The sequence below is a fragment of the Cadophora gregata genome, assembly GCF_030347475.1.
Source record: "Cadophora gregata isolate MNR1 chromosome Unknown scaffold_17, whole genome shotgun sequence".
Lineage (NCBI taxonomy): Eukaryota > Fungi > Ascomycota > Leotiomycetes > Helotiales > Ploettnerulaceae > Cadophora > Cadophora gregata.
This window is the reverse complement of record NW_026695940.1, coordinates 277,420-301,173: the sequence shown is the minus strand read 5'-3', so window position 1 is coordinate 301,173 and position 23,754 is coordinate 277,420. Positions and strand designations below refer to the sequence as shown.

Sequence of the window (23,754 nt, the reverse complement as noted above, 5' to 3'; positions counted from 1 at the left end):
GGGGGAAAAAGAACGATAACAAAACCCAATATTGACAACGACAAAATTAAAGTCATTAAATCATAGAGACACTAATATAGTGAATGAACCAGTACCACTGGCTCTACATACTAAAAGTCACCAAGCATTTCGACTCGCTTAGCTCGAAGCGAACCCACCTTGGTCATCAAAAGTTCACCTCGAGAGTCATCCGAACGCGACATATTCAACCTACGCGAATATTTGACGACTTTATAAGAGTTCTTTCCTCAGACTGTTCCTTTCCTGCTCACCATCGCGTTCTGCAGGACCTCGACATACTATACAACACCACCCAACTCCACATCTGACCCCCCCCCCCGTTCTCTCTCCAACAATCAGACAAACCTATCCTGAAAAGAGAAACCATGGCTACAACCATGACATTTGTACTGCCGAGCGCAGCGACTACAGAACATCCCGTCGTCACCAGCGTAAGTGTTGTCATCTTCCACATCGACCTTGGCCTTGATAGTGTGCACTGAGCTGATGACAATAAACAGAACTCGCCTGTCAAGAAGGTCCACTCTCCAAAGCCAATCCGACGAGTCTCGTTTGACAAGATCCAACGCCTAGCTGGACTGATGGAGGTTACCAGCGTCCCTCGTCCTGTTACCAAGACCAACACTGCTGTTGACAATGCCACTGCCACTCTTACCACTGTCATCCGCCTGGTCAACAGCGGCAACAGTAATTACATTCCTCCTGCTGCTGTCAACACCACCAACACCACCACCGGAATCAGAGAAAAGCTCACCCTGACCACCGTCAGACCAGTCCTACTTAACAGTAACAGCAAAAAATACATTCCTCCTCCTACTTCCAAGATAACCACCTCCACTGTTGACCGCTTCTTCACCAACTACTCATGCTCCTACTACTCCTCCTACAACAAGAACATTAACAAATACCCTACTAGCAAATACCTACGCGAGCTCCTCAGAGGCTCAGTACCAGACCATAGCATCGGATCAAGACACGGCGTGATTGGACCAGAGCGGACAGGAAGGAGAACTGAGGTTTTTGGGACGGAGTGGGCTTAGAAGGGACGGAAGAGAGAAGCAAGATATTAGAGAGATGAGGTGGAAGGGACAGGGACGAGTAGTATGTGGAGATGACAGCAAGATTTTGATAGCAGGTGATAGGGTCGAAACATACATAAAAGCAAACGACTAAGGGATAAGGGAGGGGCGAACTGGCGCAAAAGTGCGGTCTGAATATTGAATAATAAAGACAACTCTGAAAAAAAGACGCGCTGTACTGATAATATTGTTGTGCTCGTCCCAGAACGTACTCATACTGTCCTGTCCCGCTTATCAACACTCACGTGCTTGCCCATTTAGTCCACTTCATTCGGGCATCCAACAGAGCCATCGCTTTGCATCCTCGCTGGTTCTGATCATTTTCATGATTATCCACACCATAATTCATCGATAGTCGTATCATCGCGCAAATGTCGATCAACCTTTCAAGAAGGCCCCATAATAGCTATCCAGCCAGCTCACAGCCTCTGTGCCTGACTCAGCCCTGTTCGAATTCCACCTCCCAATACTACCTACATATCCATCCGGCCTTATATTCACAATCGCAACCTCGCCATCCAGCAGATGCCCAATCCATTTCTCCGTCGCGGTAGGCATCCGCATCAGATTGTCCAGGAAAAACGTCCACCTACTATCCTGTAGTAGAGGAGGCAGATCCGCAATCTCAACGCGCGCTTTTGGCATTGTCGTTACAATGGCAAATGTGACTAGTTTAGAGACTGGAACATAGCGCTGTGGCTGGATGAACGAGTCCATATCTGTTGCTGGCTGGTCTCGCGCTTGATATGATGTGTTTGCTGCAGCAGTGGCACGGCCAAGGACTGTCCTTGAAGAGGACACTTCCGTGCAAACAGTCTCCAGGAAAGTTGAAGCGAGCTTGATGTTGTTCGTGAAGAAGAACAGCCGGAACTGGCCGATCATGGGGATCTCGAGTTGCAGATTCACTGGGTTGGCATCAATGTATCGCGTCACTCTCGCCGGTACCATCAGACATCCTGGCTGGAGAGCTCCTCTCCTTAGTTTCTCAGGCATATTGAGTGCATTCTCAGCATACTCTGCGCCAACTCCAGAGATGAAGCGGATGTTCTTTGCGAAGTTCTCGGCGAGGACTTTGGGGTCGCCGCTTGCGAATGCGGTGGCGTGGCCATAGTCGAAATCGATCAAGTCTTGAGCAATCTTGCGTCGCTCTTGCTCGTATGTTGATAAGAGGCTTAAAGGAGAGAGACCACGGACTACAAGGTTGAGTTTCCAGGAAAGGTTGAAAGCATCGTGCATGCTCACGTTCATGCCTTGAGCTGCTTTTGGAGAGTGAGAATGTGCTGCCTGGACGATCGTTAGACTGCGGAGCACGAAAAGAGAAGGTGAAACATACGTCTCCTGCTATGAATACTTTTTCCGATTCACTGGAGAATTTCTTGGCTACTCTTTGTCCGACTTTATAGATGCCGAACCATTCTGAAAGTATCAGTGAGATCTCTTGTTTGTGGAGAAGCTAACATACCTATAGACTTCCATGATATCTTGAATGGAGCCATGATGGCCTTTGCTCTCTTCATCACAAAATCTTCAGTTGCCGCTTCTGAGGACATCGGTGCTGAACCAGGGTGGAGTTCGATATACAAACGTGTCATATTCTTCTCTCGAGGAATACAAAGAACAGACCCTTCGGTTTCTGACGCTATCACGGCTTTGCTCCACAGATCTGGGAAATCTGTCTCGATCACACCTGAGACGAACGAGTTAGTACCAGCTTCACTCCCACACAAGGCTCGGAACTCACCATCCAGGACACCCCACGCTGAGTTTGACCGTTCACCGTCATAGGTTGCATTGAGAAGAGACTTTCGAACTCTTGAATGTGCACCATCACAACCCACCATGTACTGAGAGGTAAATAATCTCGGCTTTGCAACACCTGAGTCGCCAGGAACAGTACATTCAACCTCGACACCGCTTGAGTTTTCCCGGTACCGCGAAAACGTTGTATTACGGAGCACATCAACGCCACGAATTTTCAAATCGTCCAGGAAAACATCTTCCACCATTCCCTGGTGTACGAGGAGGATGAAGGGATCTTGTACATCGACAACTCCTGGCGGGTAGTGGATTTCACGGCCTATCCTACGCAGTGGTTGAGTCGGCGTTCCGTTCTATTGTCCTATGAGAAAAATGGCAATGGAGTAATCGAAGTTCACATACGTACCCAAAAACAGATATCGTATATCCTTGCTCCTTTCTGCAAAAGTGGTCCTGCTAATCCCAACTGCTTGAAAGTCTCAATAGTCTTCGGTTGAAGCCCATCAGCTCTACCCGTGGATGTCCTGTCTTGACGATCATCAACAATTGTTGTCTTGATGCCATACCGAACCAAATTTGACCTAAGAGTTCCCGTCAATCAGAATGCCTCAATCTTCGCCTTTTGGCCACCTTTTGCAAAACTCACGCCAACATCAGCCCGGCTGGTCCTGCACCAATGACCAACACGTGACTGTCATTCTCGCCTGATTCCGAAACAGAGTCCACACCGTTCTGCATTGGGGCGTCACGAAAGCCCTCGTTATCCATTCCAGGTGACATTATTGCTTCTCCTTCCTTTCGATCTTCTTCGTGCTACGAAATATGCGACTTTTTCTTCCCATCTTGCAATCCCAGAAGTGCCTTCGGGACTTCCCTTAGTATTAATTCTTGGGCTCCCCATCATCATGTGAGAATGTCGTCGCGGCCTCGCAACAGGCTGGATCAGGTCAGACTGCTGTAGCTCAGACAAGATCAGGCGATTTACAAGGTAAGAGTGGAGGGGTTAGTGGCATGATGCGAAGAAATCAGTCGATGTTCAAGGATGGGGTCTAGATTAGATACAGAGCCGTGCCGTGGTATTGGGCCGTTTGACGGGAGCATGGCAAAAATGTCGCGGTTGCACGGAAATGGGGCGGGTGGCGGCCAGTGGGCCACAGGGTAGGACCCAACCGGAGAGTTCAAGCAGACGAGCATGCACACTTGGCAAAGTCTTTATCCTCTTTTGAACCGAGACGGTGGTCATGATTGAACATTTCTCGAGATCACTACAATGTTGGTCGGTATTCTCTAAAATCTGACTGACACAAGTGTAGCCCCGTCAAGAAACATTCATTAGATTGTCTACTTGTTCTCAGTACGGCTGAAGTTTGCATGTTCTAACCGGAATCCTCGGTGCCAACATTTCACGCATCATCGTGCCGGTAGCCGCAGCCTGCAGACACATGACTGCCAGTGGCTTGATTCCAACTGTACATTTCCGATTCGGAACTGGAAGAAACAAAGAAGCAAATCTTTGGAGTTTCTCCTTTTCTGGAAACAAATCTTTCGTGTTTGGCTATTGCTTCATTTTCTGTTTGGGCTTGAACTGTTCTACCATTTCGTCACCCTTCCATCAACACGCAGATCCTGTCCTGCCATGCTTGTACCAGCATCAATCACCAAAGAAGACACAACCAACCCGTATATCATCAGGTGTTGCTACTGTCCAGTTCATGATGCCGTCTTGCCAGCTCTCAAGGAGGTTGGAAAACTACTGTTGTTTCAGCCCGTCAGGCGTCTTCAGTCTCGGAAGAGGCAAAAAAACAAAAACCAGAAAGTCTTTCTGAATATAGAGGTGCTGTCATCTTGCTTCTGATCTGTCCAGGCGAGACAGAATTTGCACTGGCTTCTTCATCCAATCATGAGTGACCGCCCTTCGTGTTTAAAACCGGAAAACATCGTACATATTCAACCAACTCAGTCGCACTTCCCGAGTACTCCGCCCTCACGGCACTCTTCATCCCATAATATGCACTATCAAACTAGCTTCTGATCACCGTATAAGTAGCAATACGCGCACAGAGCAAAATACTCCCCTTCTTTGTCCTGTTCGCAATTATCTGCCTGGCAGCTAGTCGTGGGGAGAAGAGACGGTACACCAGCTCATCCCATTCTCGTTCGTTGCACTAAAACAAAATATGTTCTGCTCCAGTGCACAAAGAGGTAGCAAATGCCCGCTCTTTTTTCCATCCCACTATTCAACGATTATTATCTCCACTTCTGCATGAGTTTACTCCATGCTTCCCATCTGCATGGCTGCTAGCTGGTAAGCGAAGCATGACCACTCTTGTCCTACGACAATGATTTAACGAGACAGTTCACACCCGAGGATACGAAAACTGGGGATAGGATTGCATCCAATAACTGGGAATCAATTGCATGGATGTCGGGCTGTCAGAGTCGGTCTCGTCATAAATTTTGCTAATTTCTCACAACACGCTGAAGAACAGTGGACCCCGACCTGCCACAAATTGGATTTGCTGAAAGAAATCAGCGTCTACTTCAATCCGCTTCAATGTCCGAGTGTAGTATTAGGCATTAAACTCTTCTTTAGGAGCCGCTGTTCTGGTGCACTCACTCGTAACCTGCACCCGAATCTCCCATTGGAACGCTCGACTCCATCGATCCAGGCGGGGACAAAAGCTCACTCTCATGGTTGAAGCGTGCATTGGCATCGACGGTGTTGACTTCCACCTGGGACAAGCTTTTCGTTCTACTGGATGCTTTTTTTGGCTTCTCCAGCTCTGGTATAATAGAGCCTGGAGTCAACATGAAAGATTCCTTTCAAAAGACTGAAGCAACTCTGGGACACTGATTGATGCATAGTACCAACCTCCTCTCTGCTACGACTGTTCCGTCTGCATCTCTCCATAATCGTTTACGGGTCTCAGGTCTATTCACTCCTGTTCTCTGTGGTGAGACATATGTCTGTCTACATCAGGAATAATTAATGGCGCTCGGCTCATCAATACTCAGCAAAAAGTCAGGACTTTAGAACAGTGGCAAAGATGGACCTACCTAACAAGTCCTTCCGCTTAAACACAGCTCTACACCTCTCACAGGTATTTACCCATTTGGTCTCATTGTGATCCAGTACATGGCGATGCAGGCGTTCCGCACGTGAGAAGCTTTTCGCGCAGGATCCAAATTTACAACGGATTTTCTTGAGAGCTACAGAAGAAGCAGCTGTTTGAGAGGATATTAAAACACCTTCAACGGAGGCCATTTTCATCGTGAAACGATCTCAGGACTCGAAAAGGTGGGGATGGTGCGATCTATATGGTGGATCTGAAGGTTAAGAGTGGGAGGGGATAGTTTGATCGTGGGTCCTTCGGGTGTTGATTGTCGCAAATTTGGTGCGAGGGATTGGCTGGTGTCCTGCTGCATCTTGTGAATGGGTAGCATGGGCGGATATACGTAGCATGAGTTCGTTCGTGTACCTTTAGAAAATACGTACAATTGATCCGATCCCTCGTTAGCTAGTATCTCATGACTGTATATAATCTTTAAATTCTCATCCCCAGCGCTTAACAAATAAGTTTCCTGGGACAATCTCGAAAGGCGCCCGACTGAGTCTTTGGACATGCGAGGACAAGCGAGGTGTTCTGACGGTGGGCACAAACATGGTGAGCGATTCGTCAACTTGTTTCATTTCACTTTCGGATGAATGACTTCCGATTCAAGTACGCGACAAATTCATTTGTCTCCTATCTCGTTATATGCTGATGAGCTCAGGAAAAGTACAAACTGAGCGGCAATCTTCTCCTCCCTTAGTGGCTCAAAGTGCACGCCTGAATCACCTTGCCGCCTCGCAGGAGCAATCCGACTTCAGGCCTCAGTTCATTCCTCAGGTGTGACAATACCAAGTAACTTGAAATACTCATGGAATTGGTCCTCGTTCTTGGCGTAGTACTCGGCCATGTTCTTGGTTTGCTCAACAAGTTTCATCATGGTTCTGACAAAGTACTTGTTAGAGAACTCCTCCGAAAGCCCGAAGACGTTCTGGCTTCGAAAATATGGAGACGCAATGTCGAAATACTCTTTCTTCATGAATGGCGAAGTTGGTCCTGGGAGGTAGCCGCCTGAATTGACTGTTTCGCCGAACAATGCTATTCCTGCCTTCATCTCAATCTCGTTGAGTTCTGCAACAACTTTTTTGGCCCAAGCCGCGACTGCCCTCAACGCTGCAATCTCTTGTGGAGTTTGAACTCCGATGACGGGAGTGCCTTGCTTCTTGATCTCGGACATCCAAGTCTTCATCAATGAGTTTGTGACAGAGGATGGTGTGAGCGTGAGGTTGTTCTTGCATGCTGTACATTCACACTTGAAGCCGTAACCATCTTGAACTGCCTTTCTCCTCATCGCAGTGGTTCCATAACCGGCTTTTTAGTCATGGGTGATCTCGGTGCCCTTTCTGATGTCCCTAATAGCCAAGAAGACGATTACACTACCCTTGGCGAATCCGCAGCTAGAATTAGGAACGCAGGAATGGTTCAAGCGTGAGGCTACTTCGTACAAGCACTCTCCTTTCTCGCCCTTCAGATGGTCGTGAAAGCTGTTTATTTTCCAGATCTTCATGAGAGATGTCTCGATGCATGGAAGAGGGTGGCGCTTGCAGCAACACTCCATCGCGAGGGCCATGATTGCCGTCTTCTTCTCACCAGATAGCACATTGAATGAAGCTTCAGTCTGGATCCATTCTTGTTCCCCTTCTTTGGCAACAAGAAGGGGAGCCTCTCTGAAGATCTCTTCACCCTTCTTGATGTTGCGAGTGGCGAATATTCCAACACCTTTTCCAGCGGCAGGCTTAACGATCAATGCAATACTCGTCAAATCATCTAGGTGTATAATCAGTATCTCCCTGGAAAGGCCCTCTCATTTGGCCTATACTTACTATCTGATATAGAGCTATGAACGACATCCTCTTCAGGCTCGAACACCTCATCACGAGACACGCCATACGTCTCATACTCAGCCTCCTTCTCCGCGGAGTAATTTGTGTCGGAGTCCAAAGCAGAGATGGAAAGCTTCTCTCTATCGGATAATCCACTCAGAAAGTTTTGAACTCCAAAGAAATCTTGTTGATATAGACCATTGTTACCCATATCGCCATGTATCTGACGTGGAAGCTGCAATCCTTCAGGGGAGCATATGGATGTGGATTTTGCTGCCGTGACTTGCTTCTTTAGGGTGGTTTGAATGACCATCTCCTCAACCATCTCGTCGACCTTCTGGTTGTGAGTCTGTTCTTCAATCTTGCGCTTCGCCTCTGCTTTGTTTCTTCTGTTATTCTCCTTCTTGCGCTTGTTCATTGCCTTCGTCTTCGCGGCGGCGGCAGCAGCCTTAGCGGTTTCCGAATTAGGGACACCCATGTCTTCAGCTTGGTCTGGCAAAATCGACAAGCTTTTAAACTCCTAGTGAGTCGTAGAGACAGTCGGCTCATACTCTTATTTTTTGAGTTGCGGAAAATTGAGGAGTGGTAAACTCGCAACTCACAGTCGCCATCTCCTCATCTTCGCCATGGTCATTAACTTCGCTCATCTTTGCTTTGGTATCAGGATCTTCGACGGTAGCTTCGAGGCCTTTAGCTTCAGCTAAAGATCTAGTTGTTTCGTTGAGACGAGCATCGTTGCGGCCAGGGCTGGCATGGTCTGGGAGTGTGGTTGGCATCTTGGGAGATTAGTGATGAGATCGTTGATGATGTGGGGAGGAATTACCTTGAGTGGGTGTCTTGTGTCTTGCTAGTAGCAATGTGAGAGGAATTAGATCGACTGACTAGAGAAAGGTTGGAAGCTGTGTTGACTGCGAAGTTGCAAGGTTGCAACGCAAGGTTGTGTTGTTGGGAAGAGTTCTAGGCTGTGAGGTAAATAAGGCATTGTTTATTGACTTTAAGCGACGCTAGTGGAACTCACGTTTACGCGAGAAGGCAACGACTTTTAGATACCCTTCAGATAGTTCAGCCAGCGAGGTTGGACGACTTCTTTTTCCAAAAATGATTTGTATCGGGTGTTCTGTCCTATCAATCGACGTCAGTTTTCGTCTACGCAGCAGCAAGCTTGCTTTTCTAATGGGAACCTGAATAGCCCGTCGTCGGCGGATCCCCGTCCGAAAACATCGACCAATCATACTGCGTTAACGTTCATCCTTCCCTCAACCTTTTCGACCAATTCGGATTCGACATTTTGGTGTCTTCGTAGTAGTGGTACGGAGAGACAGATGCCGACCTTTGGGCGTCGATGCTGTTTTGACGGCGTGTATTATTTGGAGCGAAAGCAGCAGCGTAACAGCGTTCTTCCATGGAACCACCGTAAGCATCAGTATCGAATCTGACGTTGCTATGCGAAGCACATTGCGATTTCATGGATATCCGGAATTTTCGATACTGGAGGAGGATGGCTGGCATAATCCGTTCCAATGACAGCCAGTCCAGTAATGGGAATATTGGATGGGCTGGCAGTTCACTTTCCCTGAAGCAGAGTATCAGAAGTAGCTCTTCGAACATGCAAGATCTGGTAGAAGAAGAAACCACCCATGACGTAAGTAGCATCTAATAGTCACAGACTGTGCCCCTCTTTCATTCAGTAGGTTGACCTTCTGTGAACACTCAGTCGGATTTCTTCACTCCGCGCATGCGTGTCAGAGGAGCTTGAATGATTCTACGCTCGACTTTCGAAGGAGAGCTGTGCCGGTGAGATACTTGAGCCCTTGGTAATCTTCGAGCGTGATGTTGTGAGAAGATTGTAGTTTTGGAGAATGGAGAGTGGTAAGCCAGGTTTGTGTACTTTGGAAGAAAGGGGGACAGGAGGGAAAAAGCAAGAGAGACACACGGACGTAAACATAGAATTCACTCTAAGCTTGAATGCAGGCAATTAAATTGATCCATTGTTGTCAGAATCGACCAGAAACATTGGCAATAGTCTGAAGCTCATCAACAGTCGTGGGCTGCACTTAGAGGTCTGTAGGTTTGGGTTGGATCCCGCTCAGAGGTACCGCATTCAAGATCCCTTTCCGTATTGTCATCGACAGTATTACTAATATACAGGCTCCCAGGATGTACATCCTCGACGTATGAATTGCCCTTTGGGAGCGATGTAGACTGTACGCTCTTCACGCTTCGGTCTCGGTTTCGACTCCTGCCTCGACTTCTCCTCCTATCGCGCTCTCTCTCGCCAGCGGAGGACAAACGCTCAGCGGCTTTCTCCCCGTCCACTGAGACGGGGAAGTCAATCCTGCCAGCTTTCATAGAACCGACAAGGAAGAGAGGCATAGAATCTGGTCGCAAGGACGTAACAGATCCGTTAATTGATTTACTGTCCGTGACGGGATGAGGCTGGTAGGGGTCTTTATAGACAGAAGATAATGTAAGCGCTGAAGTAGGACGAATGCTGCTCTTCCTTTTGCTTGAAGTTGGTCTTTCTAAAGTTTGAGAGGTGGTGACATCTTGGCTAGGTGGAGTTGATGCTGCTCCTGCTGCTCCTGCTGCTGTCTCTTTCTGCGCTAGTGCGAGGGAGAAGGCGTCGAGAGGACTGAAGGATGGGAGTCGGGCGTGATGTGAACGTCGCAAGCTGTGGCTGCGTGGAGGTGCATTTGGTAGTGGGACATCTGGTGGTGCTGTGATTATTGATGTGCGTATGCTGCTTGGTCGGCGTTGAAGCGGCCATGCTACGTCGGATTTGCTGTTTTTCGGTTTTCGTCAGGAAAGCCAAGTGTATTTGGTGTGGATGAGGTGTTTGGCCCAGGGAAATCCTGACTGCTGGTATTCTTGGAGGAGCTGGTTGGACTGGAAACTCGAGGAGACTTCGGGTTCCTGGAGGATCTTTTCATACTTGCTGCTCTTGAGACATCCGGCATCGTGCTGTACAATGACCGAGGCTTTTTGCTCGTCAACTCAAGAGCAGCTGGTACAGGTGCCACAGTTGTAGCAGAGACCGCTTGTGTGAAAGTCCAGTCGACATTAATACCTGCTTCTGCAGCGAGACTGCTTGAAGCTGTCTCGTGCTCATGTGTGCTTGGCTTGGGCTTCTTGTTCTGTGCTGGAGATGAAGGGAGAGTGAGACTCGGATGTGGTGGCTTGAATTTGGGATCGAAGTCCGGGGAATTTGCTTATTGGACTCTGTTCTTACCACTGAATAGTGCTTGTGAGGTTTTGGCGCCCCAGGAGAAACTGGGCTGGCGGTCTGGGATCTGCATTGGTGTGGTAATAATGTATAGATGTGGAACTGATATGAGAAGAGAAATAAACTTGCGGGACGATCAGCCTCTAAATGAAGTGGCTCGAAGAATTAGAGACATATATCCGGACGCAAGTGGTGAGCGAACAGTATTGGGGTATGATCGTTTCCTTTATATCTCCGATCTGAGAATGATGCTCGAAAGTGAGGATCTTCTCCACCTCTTAACCGGAGTCAAAGTGTCTATGTTTTGATGTATCTGCTCCACAGCACTTGTTGACTATTTGACATCATGCTCATTGAAACAAGGCTTCTTCAGTCCTGAGAAGCTATCCGATCACCTCGGTCTCCGGACATACCCTTAATAGAATCCTGATCCTCTGTCAGTCAGGACGTCCAATCAGGGACGAATACTTAACTGTCGTCAGAGAAATAAGCACAGACGGAGGGTCCTGTCACTGTTTTGACAGCTCCCAGCTCGCAGGGTGTTGCCAGTTACCGACCTCCACATGGTGGCTTTGAGTGGGTCGTTAAAGGTAAGAGAAGCGTTGACCTTGTAAACAAAGATAAAGCGGACGAGCTTAGATCTTTACCGGCATCACGCCATGTAGATTGTGACTTGAGATGTGACAGAAATTCCGGGACATGTCAATCCAAAGGTCCAAGCCTGGAATCATAGGCGAATCATCTATACAGTGCGACAGGTACAGTATGCCGATATCTGCAATATACCACGACCCTTTCATAAACAATGAGGTGCAACTGGAATAATTTAAAGAAATCATTTTGCATATGTGGATTTTAAGAAAATAGTCTGCGTCGAGAGTCCAAAACCTCAACATCAAAAGCTAGAAAATGAACAGACATAGAAGCACTTTCATGTTGTGAGCAAGAAGTTTAATGGTCATGTACTCCGCAACCCGTTGAGTTTCCTGGTCAGGAGCATCGCAGTGTGCCTGGTTAAGGTCTGTGTGTCAACTGAATGACTCGCGAACACTGTGGATCAGTTGACTATGTTGGGATATCTCCGGTCGTGCAGCATTACAAGGGGAACTCATCTGGAGTAGCTGATAAGAGCGTGTGGACAAAGCTTGATAAAAGGAGAATATGCCTGCGGAAAATAGGAATTATAAGCACGTAAGATATATTCCGGCCAGTTTCTGCCAGCTTGTATCACATCTAACAGTGCCTACAGATATTTTGTGCTAACATCAAACATAAACAACCAATCGCCACAGAAATGTTTATTCGGGAAGTGAAGAATCGATGACCCCTCACGAGGTCTGCAACTCAGAGCGGATGATCAAGTGCACTGATAGTGGCGCGGTCAAGAAAAGCTTCCGCAAACTGTTCAAACCCGGTCAGGGACTGAAACAACCTTATTTTGCGTTGAACAGGCCAGCCCGCGACGGAGATTCCGGGTCGAGCTCAAGCTGGAGGTCACAGATGTTATCTGAGAGCCTTGTGCCAATACGAAAGTTGGTCCTTGTTTGCCCCAACGTCCATATATTGTTTGGGGAATCTGAGTTATGCCGTAGATTATGCTGAAAGATACGTGACCACCTTCGGCCTCGCACAAAGATGATCCACAAGCTTGATTTGTCGTGATAGCTAGCTGCATCGCATACTGAGACATCGAGCACACAAATAAACTCCACTCGAATTCATCTTATGAAGGAGAAAAGCAGGCGCAGCATGTTTGAGACTGTTATTTCTGGCTGATGTTCAGACAGCTCATGTGTTGTAACGAGACGCGCCAGGACACTCCAGCTGAGGGTGGTCGGACACATCCACGAGGTACCATCTGGACGTTGGAAGAGAGTCTTTATCGAACGACCGCCGACCTTATGAAGGCCATCACCAGTCAGATACAATGGTGAGGTACGAGAATAAGGTTTCTGGTTCTAAGGAGCCATCTCCATAACACCAGGCTTCGTGCTTCGCCACTGACTCTTCAACAAACGGCTCCAACTACTTCTCTCACGGCAATGGGTCAGAAACCTTTGGGGCGTTGTAAGCCAAGGATAAGGGACGTAGATCTGTCAAGTTTGTAGCCAAACAAAATGACTCTGGGTCCCGGAACGCGGCGGATATTCCTGATCAGGTTGACATCCAGTATATCTTGCTGACATGACAGCTTGCTGGTAGAGCGAGCACCGCTCATTGGCATGTCCATTTTCCAGAACACCACGAAGTTTCCAACAGGATTCTCAATCTCCTTTGGCGACTTCCTCTACAGATTTATTGGCGCGGGTGGTTCCTATCGAGTCTCTTTGCATGCTATCCTTGTGGAGCTTCTCGCGCCATATCCTCTGTAGCCCTCCCATAACGCCAGGCATGCTGCCCTGCTTCCTCAGAATGGCCTCCTGCTTAATCCACCGCTCACCAGACTCACCGTGCTTTCCGGTCAGTGTCTCTTCCTCCGGGGCAAGAATATCTTCATTGTGCCATCTGCTCTTCTCCGTATCCCAGTCAATTACACCCTCAGACCAATTGGAATCTGGTACTATCGTTGACAGGGACGCTGCTTTGTAGGAAGATTTCCGGGTAGCTGGGACATATGGCCCATGGAGGGGGTTCATTCGAGGCGATTTGAGGAAGGCATAATGGTTGTATGTAGTCTCGGAGGCGTTCAATTCGAAGACTGTCGAGTTGGAGGTATTGCTCTCGGGGTCTTCTGTCGAGGATGCATCCGAGGATTCTGTAATGAGTCTGTAGCGGAGAGGCGATGCGTTTTGGAGATCTCGAGCAGAGGAAGCTGAGTTGTAGACGGCTATAAAGGCATTATGGACTGGGCGATGCGGATCGTACTCCAAAGGCCTGTCAGCTCTTTTCTCATTCCGAGGGTTGGTAGGCTGGCATTTGACCAGTGGTAGCATAAAAAACTTACCTTAAGTGATTTGAATACGGAAACTTCACCAAACCGTTCGATGACTCGCAAGACCTCGCGTTGTTCTGCAAATGTCCTGGGCGTTGGGTTGACTTTCAGGTGGAGTGTTCTCAGGCCAAGAGAACGTGCTGCAGGAGCTATATGGTTCGACATGCTTGACATGCGCTGTGAAGACAGTCGTGGTGGTTATTGCGAGAGCATTTCTGATCCGTGAAGCTCAAAGGAAGCGTTGCTGATTGGCACTGCCACCAGTGCTGCGTGAAATTCGAGGTCGAGCGTCGAGCTTCAATATCGGGCGTTCTGCAGCGACCAATGGCGCAGCTACCCTTGGGTTTCTGGATCCCTCGCCTCAGGTTGGGAAAGTCGAGACACCCAGACACCCAACAACCCCCCAGCTCCAAATTTCCCAACATTGCACTTGAAAGTATGAGGAACTTTAGTAAGCCTATTGAAAGAATTCGAGAAAAAGATAGAACAGAAGTTGATTCCTGCATAGACAGCTGACGAGCGTGCAAACTTGGAACGAAGAAGCGCCGAGTATCTGCGGCGACGTCAATAAGAGGCGAGAAGATAAGACGTCAACATCTGATTTGTACCTACTCGCTTGCTATACTCCTTGTCGAAAATACTCCGGATTTGAAGAGTCGACAGCTTTGGTCATGTAAGGCTTCATCGGTAAGCCTCATAACACACCGTTCCTGAACCTATCACAGCTTTTTGCAGACTCTCTGCGCTCCAACAGGAGCTTTTCCAAGGGACTTACAATTCCATATTACGAGACATAGACCCTTATCCATTCCATCTAGTACGCACATCACGGAGGGAGGGAGGATCTCTATCTGTGATGAGCATTAGCATGCGAGTAGCGTGCGGAGCTCTGTGATCGGCAGTTCAACGATCGACGAACAGCATGCTCGATGTGCCTCTCAATAATTGACCCTCTCAATATTTGACGATTCTCGTTATCCATTCAGCGTGGGCGACTATATTGTTTCACATTCACCAGATCTCAGCATCTGGCTTCCGAATAAGCACAATAAGTTAACAACCACCCATGTCCACAGGCCCGCTACTTCTTCAGAGCCGGACGTTTCGCAACAGTCGCTGAACAAAAGTAAAACTTTTGAAGATGCCGGAGCCGCACCACTCACAAATTTTGAGCGCACATACTTGGGCGAAGAACGGCCCTGGAGAACTAGTAAGTGATTGATTATCGGCAAAATGGACAGAGGAACATTTTGCTCGGACCTTTCATATGCTTCTTGCACATCTTCAGGGATATCAGGTATTTAGTATGTGGTCTCCAACACCTTTACAAGGCGCTTCGGGTTGACAGGCAGCCAGTCAGAGACGATAATGAGAGTGACTACATCGACAGTGATCCTAATCCGAGCACCGATGATGAGGATGGACATTCACGCGTTTCACCTAGGAGGATCGACATCCACGCACGAGCAGGCATAACCGATATCCATAGTTGAATGACCTGCGCTTACTGGCGTGAAAATAACATGGGCAATTCTAAGTTTTCTCACTGAGAGGACTTGACCTCACGCGCTGGGAGCACGGCTAGGCCAGGCCAGGAGCGGCCTAGGCTTCGTTACCTGTTGTACAAGCGGGCAGCTCAATCTCTCTGTGCTTTCGGATCATGAACTTCACTCTTAGTTACTATTCAACGAATATTTGAGGAAGACAAAGATGTGGTTGATGAGGTCAAGTGAAGTATACATGTATCTGGAAGTGCGACCTGCGCTAAGCGAGATGTTCTCAAATCCCATGCGTCACCAATAGTACCATTCACCATTGTAATAAGCATACCATCTTTGATGCTCATAAGACCATTCTCCTTCAACCCAACCCACTCCGTTCCACCATTCTGCACGCTTCGTCTGCTCGTTTGTCCTCCACGAAAGCTCGGTAGTGGTGGCGCCCTGTGCATGACTGCTGGAAGATTCACCTCCACCGGCATTATGTCCAGCTCCAGCAGTCGTAGCCACCTGAGCAGAAGAACTGCCGTGGGTCGGCTTACTGTAGTCGACTTTTCCATTCAAGTGGACATGCGCGGACATAATTCTTTTGCTGCCAGCAAAGAACTTCACGCTGATAATATTTGAATGTGCAGCGACTTCGTAGGATTGATGTGCCTTGGCACCTCTATCATTGAAATCATTGTCAGCTCTTATTTCTTTTCAAATCAATGATACTCGCAGTTGAATCATTCCCCACCAGGAGATTGGGAGGAGCAGACATACGCAATCTGAATAGCATCAATTTGTGGGTACTAAGACTAGTCAGCCAAACCACAAATGAGCCATGACAGAGAAAGAGCAAGTACAGTAGTGACAACAGTCTGCTCTGCAATATTGAGCGCTGAAAGCCATTGCACACCAAGTGACCCATTGGCACTTTGGACTTGAGACATTGTCACCTTGCCAACCCTCTTGAGAGATTTAGCCATAGACATGTTGAGCCACAAAGAATGACAAATTGAGGTTTAACGAGGTGTGTGAAGATATAGCAAATAAGGAGATATAGAACGAGCTTTAGGCTGCTAAATGATAAGAATGGTGATGGATCGAAACTGAGTGACGGGTCGAAGCTGAGTGAGGGATCGAAGCTGAAATACGATGCTGATGTCGTTGGCCTTCAGAGATCTTATAGTCCTTTACCAAACGTCTCGAACTTTCATCGTTGGCCATAGCAAGTAGGTACTCAGGAGGCATTACATTTGATTTGTCCATATTTCGTTGAATAATGGGACGGCTGCCAGGCCAGTGGCGTTGGAAATATGACAGTAGCCATCTCTCAGTGGAGTTCCAAGCAATCAGGGCCAGATTTGCGCCATAACCGCGCGCTCTTTGTGACGACCTATGCCAGCCTTGCAGGAGGTGTTGCGTTTCATTATATTTGGGCAGCGGCCGGCGGATAATGACCATGGGCAGTGCGGCTAGCTCGCCACGTGATTTCAGGCTGTGCTTCGACCGAGATGTCTCCCTTCATGGTACGCCGATTTCCTTCTTACAACAAAATGTTTGCAGGACGCTTCTTGCGGTTTACATCCCCGCGACCAATCCTCCATTCATCTACTCGCATCAGACGTCCTGCCATGGCCTCGCAACAATTTTCGGATCGGGCTATGTTTCCACCCCGTGCGTTTGACTCGACCGGGTTCGAGGTCATTGATCCGTCTCAACTAGTGGAGGAGGAGCGCCTCCCTTTCTACAACCGCGATCACTATTACCCTATGCGGATTGGCGAAGTGTTGAAGGACCGCTATCAGGTAGTTGCAAAGCTTGGCTACGGTGCCAGCTCGACTGTGTGGCTGTGTCGCGATCTCAGGTATTCTTAGATCCTAAGTGTCCTAAACTATCTTGACCTATTGCTAAATATCCGTTTCTGTTACTAAGCGATCGATCATATCGGGTGATAAAAGCGCATGTCAATACTCTCAAACATATTCAGGAGCTTGATGTCTTCAATCACCTGGCTAGCATCTCTGTGGAGCACCCAGGTCGGCTGCACGTCCGACAGCTTGAAGACTCTTTCAAGATGAAGAGCTACAATGGCGAACACGAGTTCTTCGTTATGACACCTCTAGGTATGAGTATGAGGACTTTGCAAGACTTGCACGTAGGTGGCGTCTTTGCCCAAAGTGTTGTAAAAGGGGCTCTTGACCAGGTACTCTTTGGGCTGAATTTCCTGCACGAAGCAGATGTGACCCACACAGGTAAACTCACATGTAGTCTTCTAGTATCTTAGACAGCGACTTTTGACTAATAAACAAATAGACCTCCACTCGGATAATTTGCTTATTGCTATCACGGACGACTCCATTCTCTCAAAGGTAGAAGAGGACGAAATTCAGACTCCGTCTGCGAGAAAGCAGGTTGGTGATGATGTGATCTACGTCTCACGGTACATGCTGGGTGGCGCTGGGCCCCTCGTTATTTGCGACTTCGGACAAGCACGCATTGGCAATAAACACATTGGCAACGCTATGCCAGTGCCATACCGCGCTCCTGAAGTTATTCTTGGCATGGAATGGGATAATGCTGTGGACACTTGGAGTTTAGGTCTCTTGGTACGATATTCTTCCCCCTCTCGCCCTATGCTCCTGTTATTGTCTTGAGCTAACTCCTTTTCCCATTAGATCTGGGACTTTATTGAACGAGAAGGGCTATTTGGCGTTTATGATAAAGCATCCGAGGAGCTGAATGATGCTCACCATCTTGCAGCCATGACCGCCCTACTCGGCCCGCCACCACCCGAGTTTCTCAAAAGGAGCAAGAACACTAGCAAGTACTGGGATATTGACGGTAGGCCCTGAAATCATTCTGTTTAACTATCCTAATAAACTTGTTTTAGGAAAATGGAACGGACCTGTCCCATTGCCAGATGAAAAGAAAATTCAATCTCTTGTGACGAATCTGACGGGAGATGACAAAGAAGAGTTTTTGGATTTAGTCTCTGGGTTCCTCTGCTGGGAGCCAGAGGAGCGCCTCACTGCTGGACAGGCATACTACCATTGTTGGCTGCGAGGAAAATCTGATGAGCCAATACCTACTGTGGGAAATTGACATCTGAGCGGAAGAGATTCAAAAGAAACAGAAAAGCGTGCCGACTTCTTTTCATCTTTGGTGACATCGACATTGTCGAGAACATCCAAACTCGGTCTTTTTGTATTTGGCCGGCACCCATACTTTGCTTCAGAGCCCTGCCGCGTTCTTCTTTTCTACATTTCCCTCTCTGGATCTATATGTCTAGCGGCTTCTGGCCATACACGAAGAAGAACCAGTGATGAGCAAGCAGCCTGTTATCCTTCACTGCGTTTCTCATCTGAGCGCCAAATACTTGAACCTCCTCAGCTCGCCACTGATCACGTTAGCTCGTGGCATGCTAGGAGAGCTCATGACTTACTCCCAAATTGTTTATAAATCTTCTTTCACAGAAGTCCTGAACTCCTTTCTCCAGACGAAGTTGCTCCCACAGTCCGACTTCTCTCTCCCACGGATCTTTAGACCATTTCCCTATCGTGCAGCAAACCTTTTTCTCCACGACGTTGATGAAACCAGCACTTTCAAGGCGTTCCTTGATGTATGGCCCAACGTCGAAACTCATTCCTGCATTATTTCCTGCTTCGAGCATCGCTGTACCCCAGAGCTTGTAAGGATGGTCATCGTCGAGTGTGCCATAGAAAGACTCAAAGTACAAGCCTGGCTCTGAACAATCTATCCAGCCGCCTGGCTTCAGAGCTCTTGGTTCTGTCAGTTCATATATGTCTAGCCTGGTGATCAGGACTTACTTGAACGCCTCGCCATAGAACACCGGCCAGTCTGGAACAGAGCCAAGTAATTCTCTTGCGTGGATCAAGTCGAACTTATTTTGGTCTTGCCATTCTAAGTTGAAGTCGTCTAATTCAAATCTGCAATTCGGCGGGCCCCAGATGGGTTGAATTGGCGAGACGTCGACTCCTTTGACGTCGGCTTCTGGATACTTTTCTGCTACATCACTTAATGATATTAGCTTTGACTTACACCTACAGGGCAAGGCGATTACATTGCCCACATGCCCGTACCAGTCCCTACATCAAGTATACGCTATCACAAGTCAGTGATATAGTATTTTTGCAAGCAGCTCTACAACACACTTGAGGGTTGATGACTGGAGCCAAGAATAATTCTCCCTTCAGCATCAGACTCCAGAAATGATGACTGATCCTGTCAATCATGCGTTACATATCAGCGCTTCGACTAATTCTTACCTTATGTCTTTTTGTTCTTGAGCGTGCTCATCATTTGGGCCTCAATGATCGGTCGATCCTGTCTTCTTAGCTCAAAGCCATACGTCGTGGATCCTGCGACCTACCGAACGCATGATATGTTCTTCCATTTCTCTCTCGAAATTTCAAAATGCTCGAAGTCAATGATGCAGTGTCGGTCAAATCAGATCTAGCACTTCCAAATGCCGAATCTCCATCATCTTCATACTCATCAAAATCATCAGCCGCTACTGCTGATAGCAATGTCGAAGAGGCCTTGAAATGGTCAGCATCCGAATGTTTTTGAATTTTTCCCTCTCACCTCAGCACTGCCTGGAGACTGAGGTCCTGAACTTCGCGGGGAAGAGGCTGGACTTCTTGCATTACTGTGCGCCATTTTGAACACAGATATCACTCGTGACTCGAGGTTTCGAAGAAAAGGCCTTATGAAGAGGCACAAATTACTTTGTTGATTTCTTCACATTACACTCCCACGATTCATGCGGCCGCACCAACAATTGTGCCGCACAAAGCTCTTGGATGCAGGCGTTGCTGGACAGGTTCCGGACACAAGGGAAAAGAGCCGATAGGCTGACTGTACTTCAATGCCATACATTATCGAGAGTGGGATGAGTGTCCCTACGATCATCGACAGCAGTGTCTCTGGCAGTCGTAAACAGCCAAATATTCCGCAGAATATACCGTCTGACACTTCTTATCGCATGCTTTTTGGTCACAATGTTCTTCAGCGAGCCCCTCGCCTCACCCACGCTTCTTGGCGCAGCTCAGTACATCTGCATGCTGCATCCTATGGTTGGTTTAGCCTCCGTCTCTAGTAACAGCGGATGAGCGGCAGGGTCCTGGCCTTGCATGAACTAGCTAGTCTAGTTCACAGTCTCTCGCCCTCCAGACCAAGATACATGCACTTCCTTCCTCACCGCACCTATTTCGTAGGTACTTCCCAGGTTCGTGCAGGACATACGTGGTCTCGCAACGGTCGATTGACCCGATGTGATGTGAGTACATCAATTATACATGTCTATCACGAACGGCAGGATTTACTTGTGCGCTGTCACAGTGGTATCCAGGTGAGAATGCACAGCGATAGGAAGGAGGGGTTGAGTGGGTACCCAACCCATGACATCTTCTCAGTACAAGCGACCTCTCAATCAATATTATCGCTATCTTGCCAATTCAATACGATGGTTAGCTTCATGTGTCCCTCCAGGGATTCCACGGCGAAGGACTGGGCGACATCTCCTCTTCTTTTGTTGGTATCTGTGCTGCACTGTACGACCTGTTTCGTCGAACATTGAGGCCGAATTACCCGTTCACAGTCGATCTCGATTTGACATAGGAAATAGAGATGGGATCCAACGCAGAGCCTCTTCGTGTGCTTATCATTGGAGCTGGTGGGTTTCCTCTTACATGGTTAAAGGACGAACACTCAAAGAAACCTAGGATCTGCCGGTCTTCTCTTCGCCCAAGTCTTGAAGCAGGTATATCACTAACCTTCCCTGAAAAAACCTTTCCCTTGATAAATACAATAGGCAGGAATTGCATGTACTGCCTTTGAACAAGACACAAGTCTATTTTAACGCCCTCGAGACTGGAACTTCGGCATCTACTGGGCACAATCTCGTCTTGACGAATGCCTCACAGACGATTTGAAGGCTCTTATCCCGACTGTTCAGACAGACCCCAGCTATGTGGCCAACGAGGAAAGTGTGATGCCAGTACACCATGGTGAGACTGGAGAACTGATGAAGAATCTTCCTGCACCATGGAGTTTACGTCTTAAACGGAAGAAGTTGATTGAGCTGCTGGGGAAAGACGTTGACATCAAAGTAAGTCCTTGCTTGGTCAAAACATCTTTATCTCATCATGATCTATCTCAGCTGACTGGTGATTAGTGGGGTAAACGAGTCGCTTCTATCTGCACAGACGCCGAAACTGTGACAGCAACTTTTACAGACGGCACCAGCGAGAAAGGAAACCTCCTCATCGGCTGTGAAGGTGCGCACTCATTGACACGAGAATTCCTACTCGGTCCTAAAGAGGCTGAGCTGCTCCTCTCGCCATGTGTTGCAAGTGTGATCATCACAAGGATAAGTAAACAAGCAAGTATTGACTTGAGGGCGCTGCACCCGCGATATACCATCACCTTCCACCCAAATGGCACATTCACATGGATGAGTAGTATGTGTCTCCCATCTGTTTCCATACAATGGCCCCTTCCGTATATCCCTTCTCTTCTCGGTCCCTGTCAATTACACCCTACCCTCTCATCCACAACCCCTTTTCTAACCTCCCACCAGTCCACGATTGCTCCTCCTCTGACCCAGGTGAATGGACCTGGATGCTAATGCAAACCTGGCGATCCGACGAAGAAACCGGCCTCAAAGGCGACAACATCCTCCCCGCCATGTACGAGCGCGGAAAAGCCTTCGGATACCCCTTCAATGAGGTCTTCGCGACCATACCCCCACGAACACCAGTCTGGCATAACAGACTTAGGTACTGGCCAACGAAACCGTGGGATTCGAGGAATGGGTTGGTTACACTTGCTGGTGATGCGTCGCATCCTATGACTTTTCGTGAGTCTTCTTCTCTTTCCCTTGACTCTCTCTCTCTCTCTCTCTCTCTCTCTCTCTCTCTCTCTCTCTCTCTCTCTCTCTCTCTCTCTCTCTCTCTCTCTCTCTCTCTCTCTCTCTCTCTCTCTCTCTCTCTCTCTCTCTCTCTCTCTCTCTCTCTCTCTCTCTCTCTCTCTCTCTGTCTCTCTCTCTCAGCGCTTCATACCTCCTAACTTCCCTTGAATATATCGCTGTCCACCCCCTCCTTTCCTCCTCCTTTTCTCATCTCCACTACCGCCCTCCCAGTAGATCACCCCATCCATGACAGGTCTACTAACCACTCACTCCACAGACCGCGGCCAGGGCCTCAACAATGCCATCACCGACGCCGCTGACTTCCTCGCGCACCTCCGCGCCATGAAAGAGCACACACCATCCGAGCTCGCCGCCACCGTCAAGCGGTACGAGACTGAGCTCTGGCCTCGAGGGAATGAAGCCGTTTTGGCCAGTCATGAGAACACAAATGCCGTGCACGATGTACGTTATCTTTTCTTTCCTTTATTTCCTTCCTCCTCCATATGTTATCATCTTTATGTTCCCAAGCCGTCCCGTCCCCTCGTCGCGGCCGCGGCCCTGGCCAATTCGTGGAAGCGAAACCTGAGAGATAAGTTATGGTGTATGTTACTTTGTAATGTTTACTAATATAAGTTGAACAAACGACAGTGGAAAACAATGATGCAAAGCCCTCTCTTCACATCCGGCCTTGCGAAAAAGGGGGACAAACCCACGAACGGGGACGATGAGCAAGAGTAGAAGTAGAAATATGTGAAAAAACCACAAGTACAAGCAGGAACAAAAACAGAATCCGCCACCGCGAAACAGGTCGAAGAAGCCTGAGAGAGAAATCATTTTACTGGAAAGATGGCGAAGGTTGAATTGAATAGAGTTGAAGTGAAGTAAGGCAAGGATCTGGATCTCGTGACTTGGTTCCTGCGGTCTGCTTTACTGTACCCAGGTTTAGGTAGCGAAGTTCAGGAGAAGAGAACTATCTTGTTCGTTGTGGTTGCGTTTTTCTAGATAACAAGAGCTCATCCTGTAGATAGACTTCATATCGCTATTCTTATTTATTCAGTATGTGCTTGTTTGTTCCTTCGTTCGCTTAGTACTCTAGATCCAGCATACGACTGGGCTATTAATTACTGTAGAACATCTATATCAACAGCGCTGGTTAACAAAACTCTCATCAACCACCAACCACCACCCATCATACATCATCTTATCTTTTCCACTCTATTCCTACACCTACCTACCTATCTATCCGAAGGTACACTTAAACCCAACGCAGCGCCGACCTTTACTTACTGTATCACTTGCCAAATCCATCACAGTAAGTCACTCATCGCGAAGTTCTAATCCAATCAATAACACCATACCTTATCTTTCCTTGAAGACTGCATGCAAGGCA

General features: G+C 48.0%; 11 protein-coding genes across 11 annotated transcripts; 4 read left to right on the top strand and 7 right to left on the bottom strand.

Moving 5' to 3' along the window:
- Positions 1 to 336: 336 nt before the first annotated feature.
- ONS95_005935 (uncharacterized protein) lies at positions 337 to 3,937 on the bottom strand. The gene is made up of 5 exons (XM_058499369.1): positions 3,265 to 3,937; positions 2,842 to 3,211; positions 2,563 to 2,787; positions 2,434 to 2,516; positions 337 to 2,384 (listed from the first exon to the last, which is right to left on the bottom strand). The coding sequence occupies exons 2-5, from the start codon at positions 3,104 to 3,106 to the stop codon at positions 1,479 to 1,481; spliced, it is 1,479 nt and encodes a 492-aa protein (XP_058350413.1). The 5' UTR covers positions 3,107 to 3,211; positions 3,265 to 3,937; the 3' UTR covers positions 337 to 1,478.
- ONS95_005936 (uncharacterized protein) lies at positions 399 to 1,061 on the top strand (the record flags this gene model as incomplete). The annotated part of the gene is made up of 2 exons (XM_058499370.1): positions 399 to 452; positions 522 to 1,061. 2 exons carry the CDS (start codon positions 399 to 401, stop codon positions 1,059 to 1,061), a joined length of 594 nt encoding a protein of 197 aa, XP_058350414.1.
- Positions 3,938 to 4,300: 363 nt separating the features above from the next.
- On the top strand, positions 4,301 to 4,684 carry ONS95_005934 (uncharacterized protein; the record flags this gene model as incomplete). The annotated part of the gene is made up of 1 exon (XM_058499368.1): positions 4,301 to 4,684. One exon carries the CDS (start codon positions 4,301 to 4,303, stop codon positions 4,682 to 4,684), a length of 384 nt encoding a protein of 127 aa, XP_058350412.1.
- Positions 4,685 to 6,737: 2,053 nt separating this feature from the next.
- On the bottom strand, positions 6,738 to 7,259 carry ONS95_005933 (uncharacterized protein; the record flags this gene model as incomplete). Its single annotated transcript, XM_058499367.1, has 1 exon — positions 6,738 to 7,259. The coding sequence occupies one exon, from the start codon at positions 7,257 to 7,259 to the stop codon at positions 6,738 to 6,740; it is 522 nt and encodes a 173-aa protein (XP_058350411.1).
- Positions 7,260 to 7,283: 24 nt separating this feature from the next.
- Positions 7,284 to 8,567, bottom strand: ONS95_005932 (uncharacterized protein; the record flags this gene model as incomplete). Its single annotated transcript, XM_058499366.1, has 3 exons — positions 7,284 to 7,735; positions 7,792 to 8,311; positions 8,394 to 8,567. The coding sequence occupies 3 exons, from the start codon at positions 8,565 to 8,567 to the stop codon at positions 7,284 to 7,286; spliced, it is 1,146 nt and encodes a 381-aa protein (XP_058350410.1).
- A 1,191-nt stretch (positions 8,568 to 9,758) lies between these two features.
- Positions 9,759 to 11,087, bottom strand: ONS95_005931 (uncharacterized protein; the record flags this gene model as incomplete). Its single annotated transcript, XM_058499365.1, has 3 exons — positions 9,759 to 10,573; positions 10,759 to 10,930; positions 11,021 to 11,087. The coding sequence occupies 3 exons, from the start codon at positions 11,085 to 11,087 to the stop codon at positions 9,826 to 9,828; spliced, it is 987 nt and encodes a 328-aa protein (XP_058350409.1). The 3' UTR covers positions 9,759 to 9,825.
- A 2,191-nt stretch (positions 11,088 to 13,278) lies between these two features.
- On the bottom strand, positions 13,279 to 14,120 carry ONS95_005930 (uncharacterized protein; the record flags this gene model as incomplete). The annotated part of the gene is made up of 2 exons (XM_058499364.1): positions 13,279 to 13,878; positions 13,959 to 14,120. The coding sequence occupies 2 exons, from the start codon at positions 14,118 to 14,120 to the stop codon at positions 13,279 to 13,281; spliced, it is 762 nt and encodes a 253-aa protein (XP_058350408.1).
- Positions 14,121 to 15,739: 1,619 nt separating this feature from the next.
- ONS95_005929 (uncharacterized protein) lies at positions 15,740 to 16,842 on the bottom strand (the record flags this gene model as incomplete). The annotated part of the gene is made up of 3 exons (XM_058499363.1): positions 16,294 to 16,842; positions 16,211 to 16,239; positions 15,740 to 16,112 (listed from the first exon to the last, which is right to left on the bottom strand). Exons 1-3 carry the CDS (start codon positions 16,420 to 16,422, stop codon positions 15,740 to 15,742), a joined length of 531 nt encoding a protein of 176 aa, XP_058350407.1. The 5' UTR covers positions 16,423 to 16,842.
- Positions 16,843 to 16,986: 144 nt separating this feature from the next.
- ONS95_005928 (uncharacterized protein) lies at positions 16,987 to 18,535 on the top strand (the record flags this gene model as incomplete). Its single annotated transcript, XM_058499362.1, has 5 exons — positions 16,987 to 17,297; positions 17,366 to 17,685; positions 17,747 to 18,039; positions 18,109 to 18,274; positions 18,324 to 18,535. 5 exons carry the CDS (start codon positions 16,987 to 16,989, stop codon positions 18,533 to 18,535), a joined length of 1,302 nt encoding a protein of 433 aa, XP_058350406.1.
- A 175-nt stretch (positions 18,536 to 18,710) lies between these two features.
- Positions 18,711 to 20,113, bottom strand: ONS95_005927 (uncharacterized protein; the record flags this gene model as incomplete). The annotated part of the gene is made up of 8 exons (XM_058499361.1): positions 18,711 to 18,830; positions 18,876 to 19,212; positions 19,261 to 19,467; positions 19,515 to 19,555; positions 19,606 to 19,669; positions 19,720 to 19,726; positions 19,824 to 19,992; positions 20,039 to 20,113. The coding sequence occupies 8 exons, from the start codon at positions 20,111 to 20,113 to the stop codon at positions 18,711 to 18,713; spliced, it is 1,020 nt and encodes a 339-aa protein (XP_058350405.1).
- Positions 20,114 to 21,446: 1,333 nt separating this feature from the next.
- On the top strand, positions 21,447 to 23,102 carry ONS95_005926 (uncharacterized protein; the record flags this gene model as incomplete). Its single annotated transcript, XM_058499360.1, has 5 exons — positions 21,447 to 21,563; positions 21,630 to 21,915; positions 22,035 to 22,313; positions 22,642 to 22,826; positions 23,013 to 23,102. 5 exons carry the CDS (start codon positions 21,447 to 21,449, stop codon positions 23,100 to 23,102), a joined length of 957 nt encoding a protein of 318 aa, XP_058350404.1.
- Positions 23,103 to 23,754: the final 652 nt, after the last annotated feature.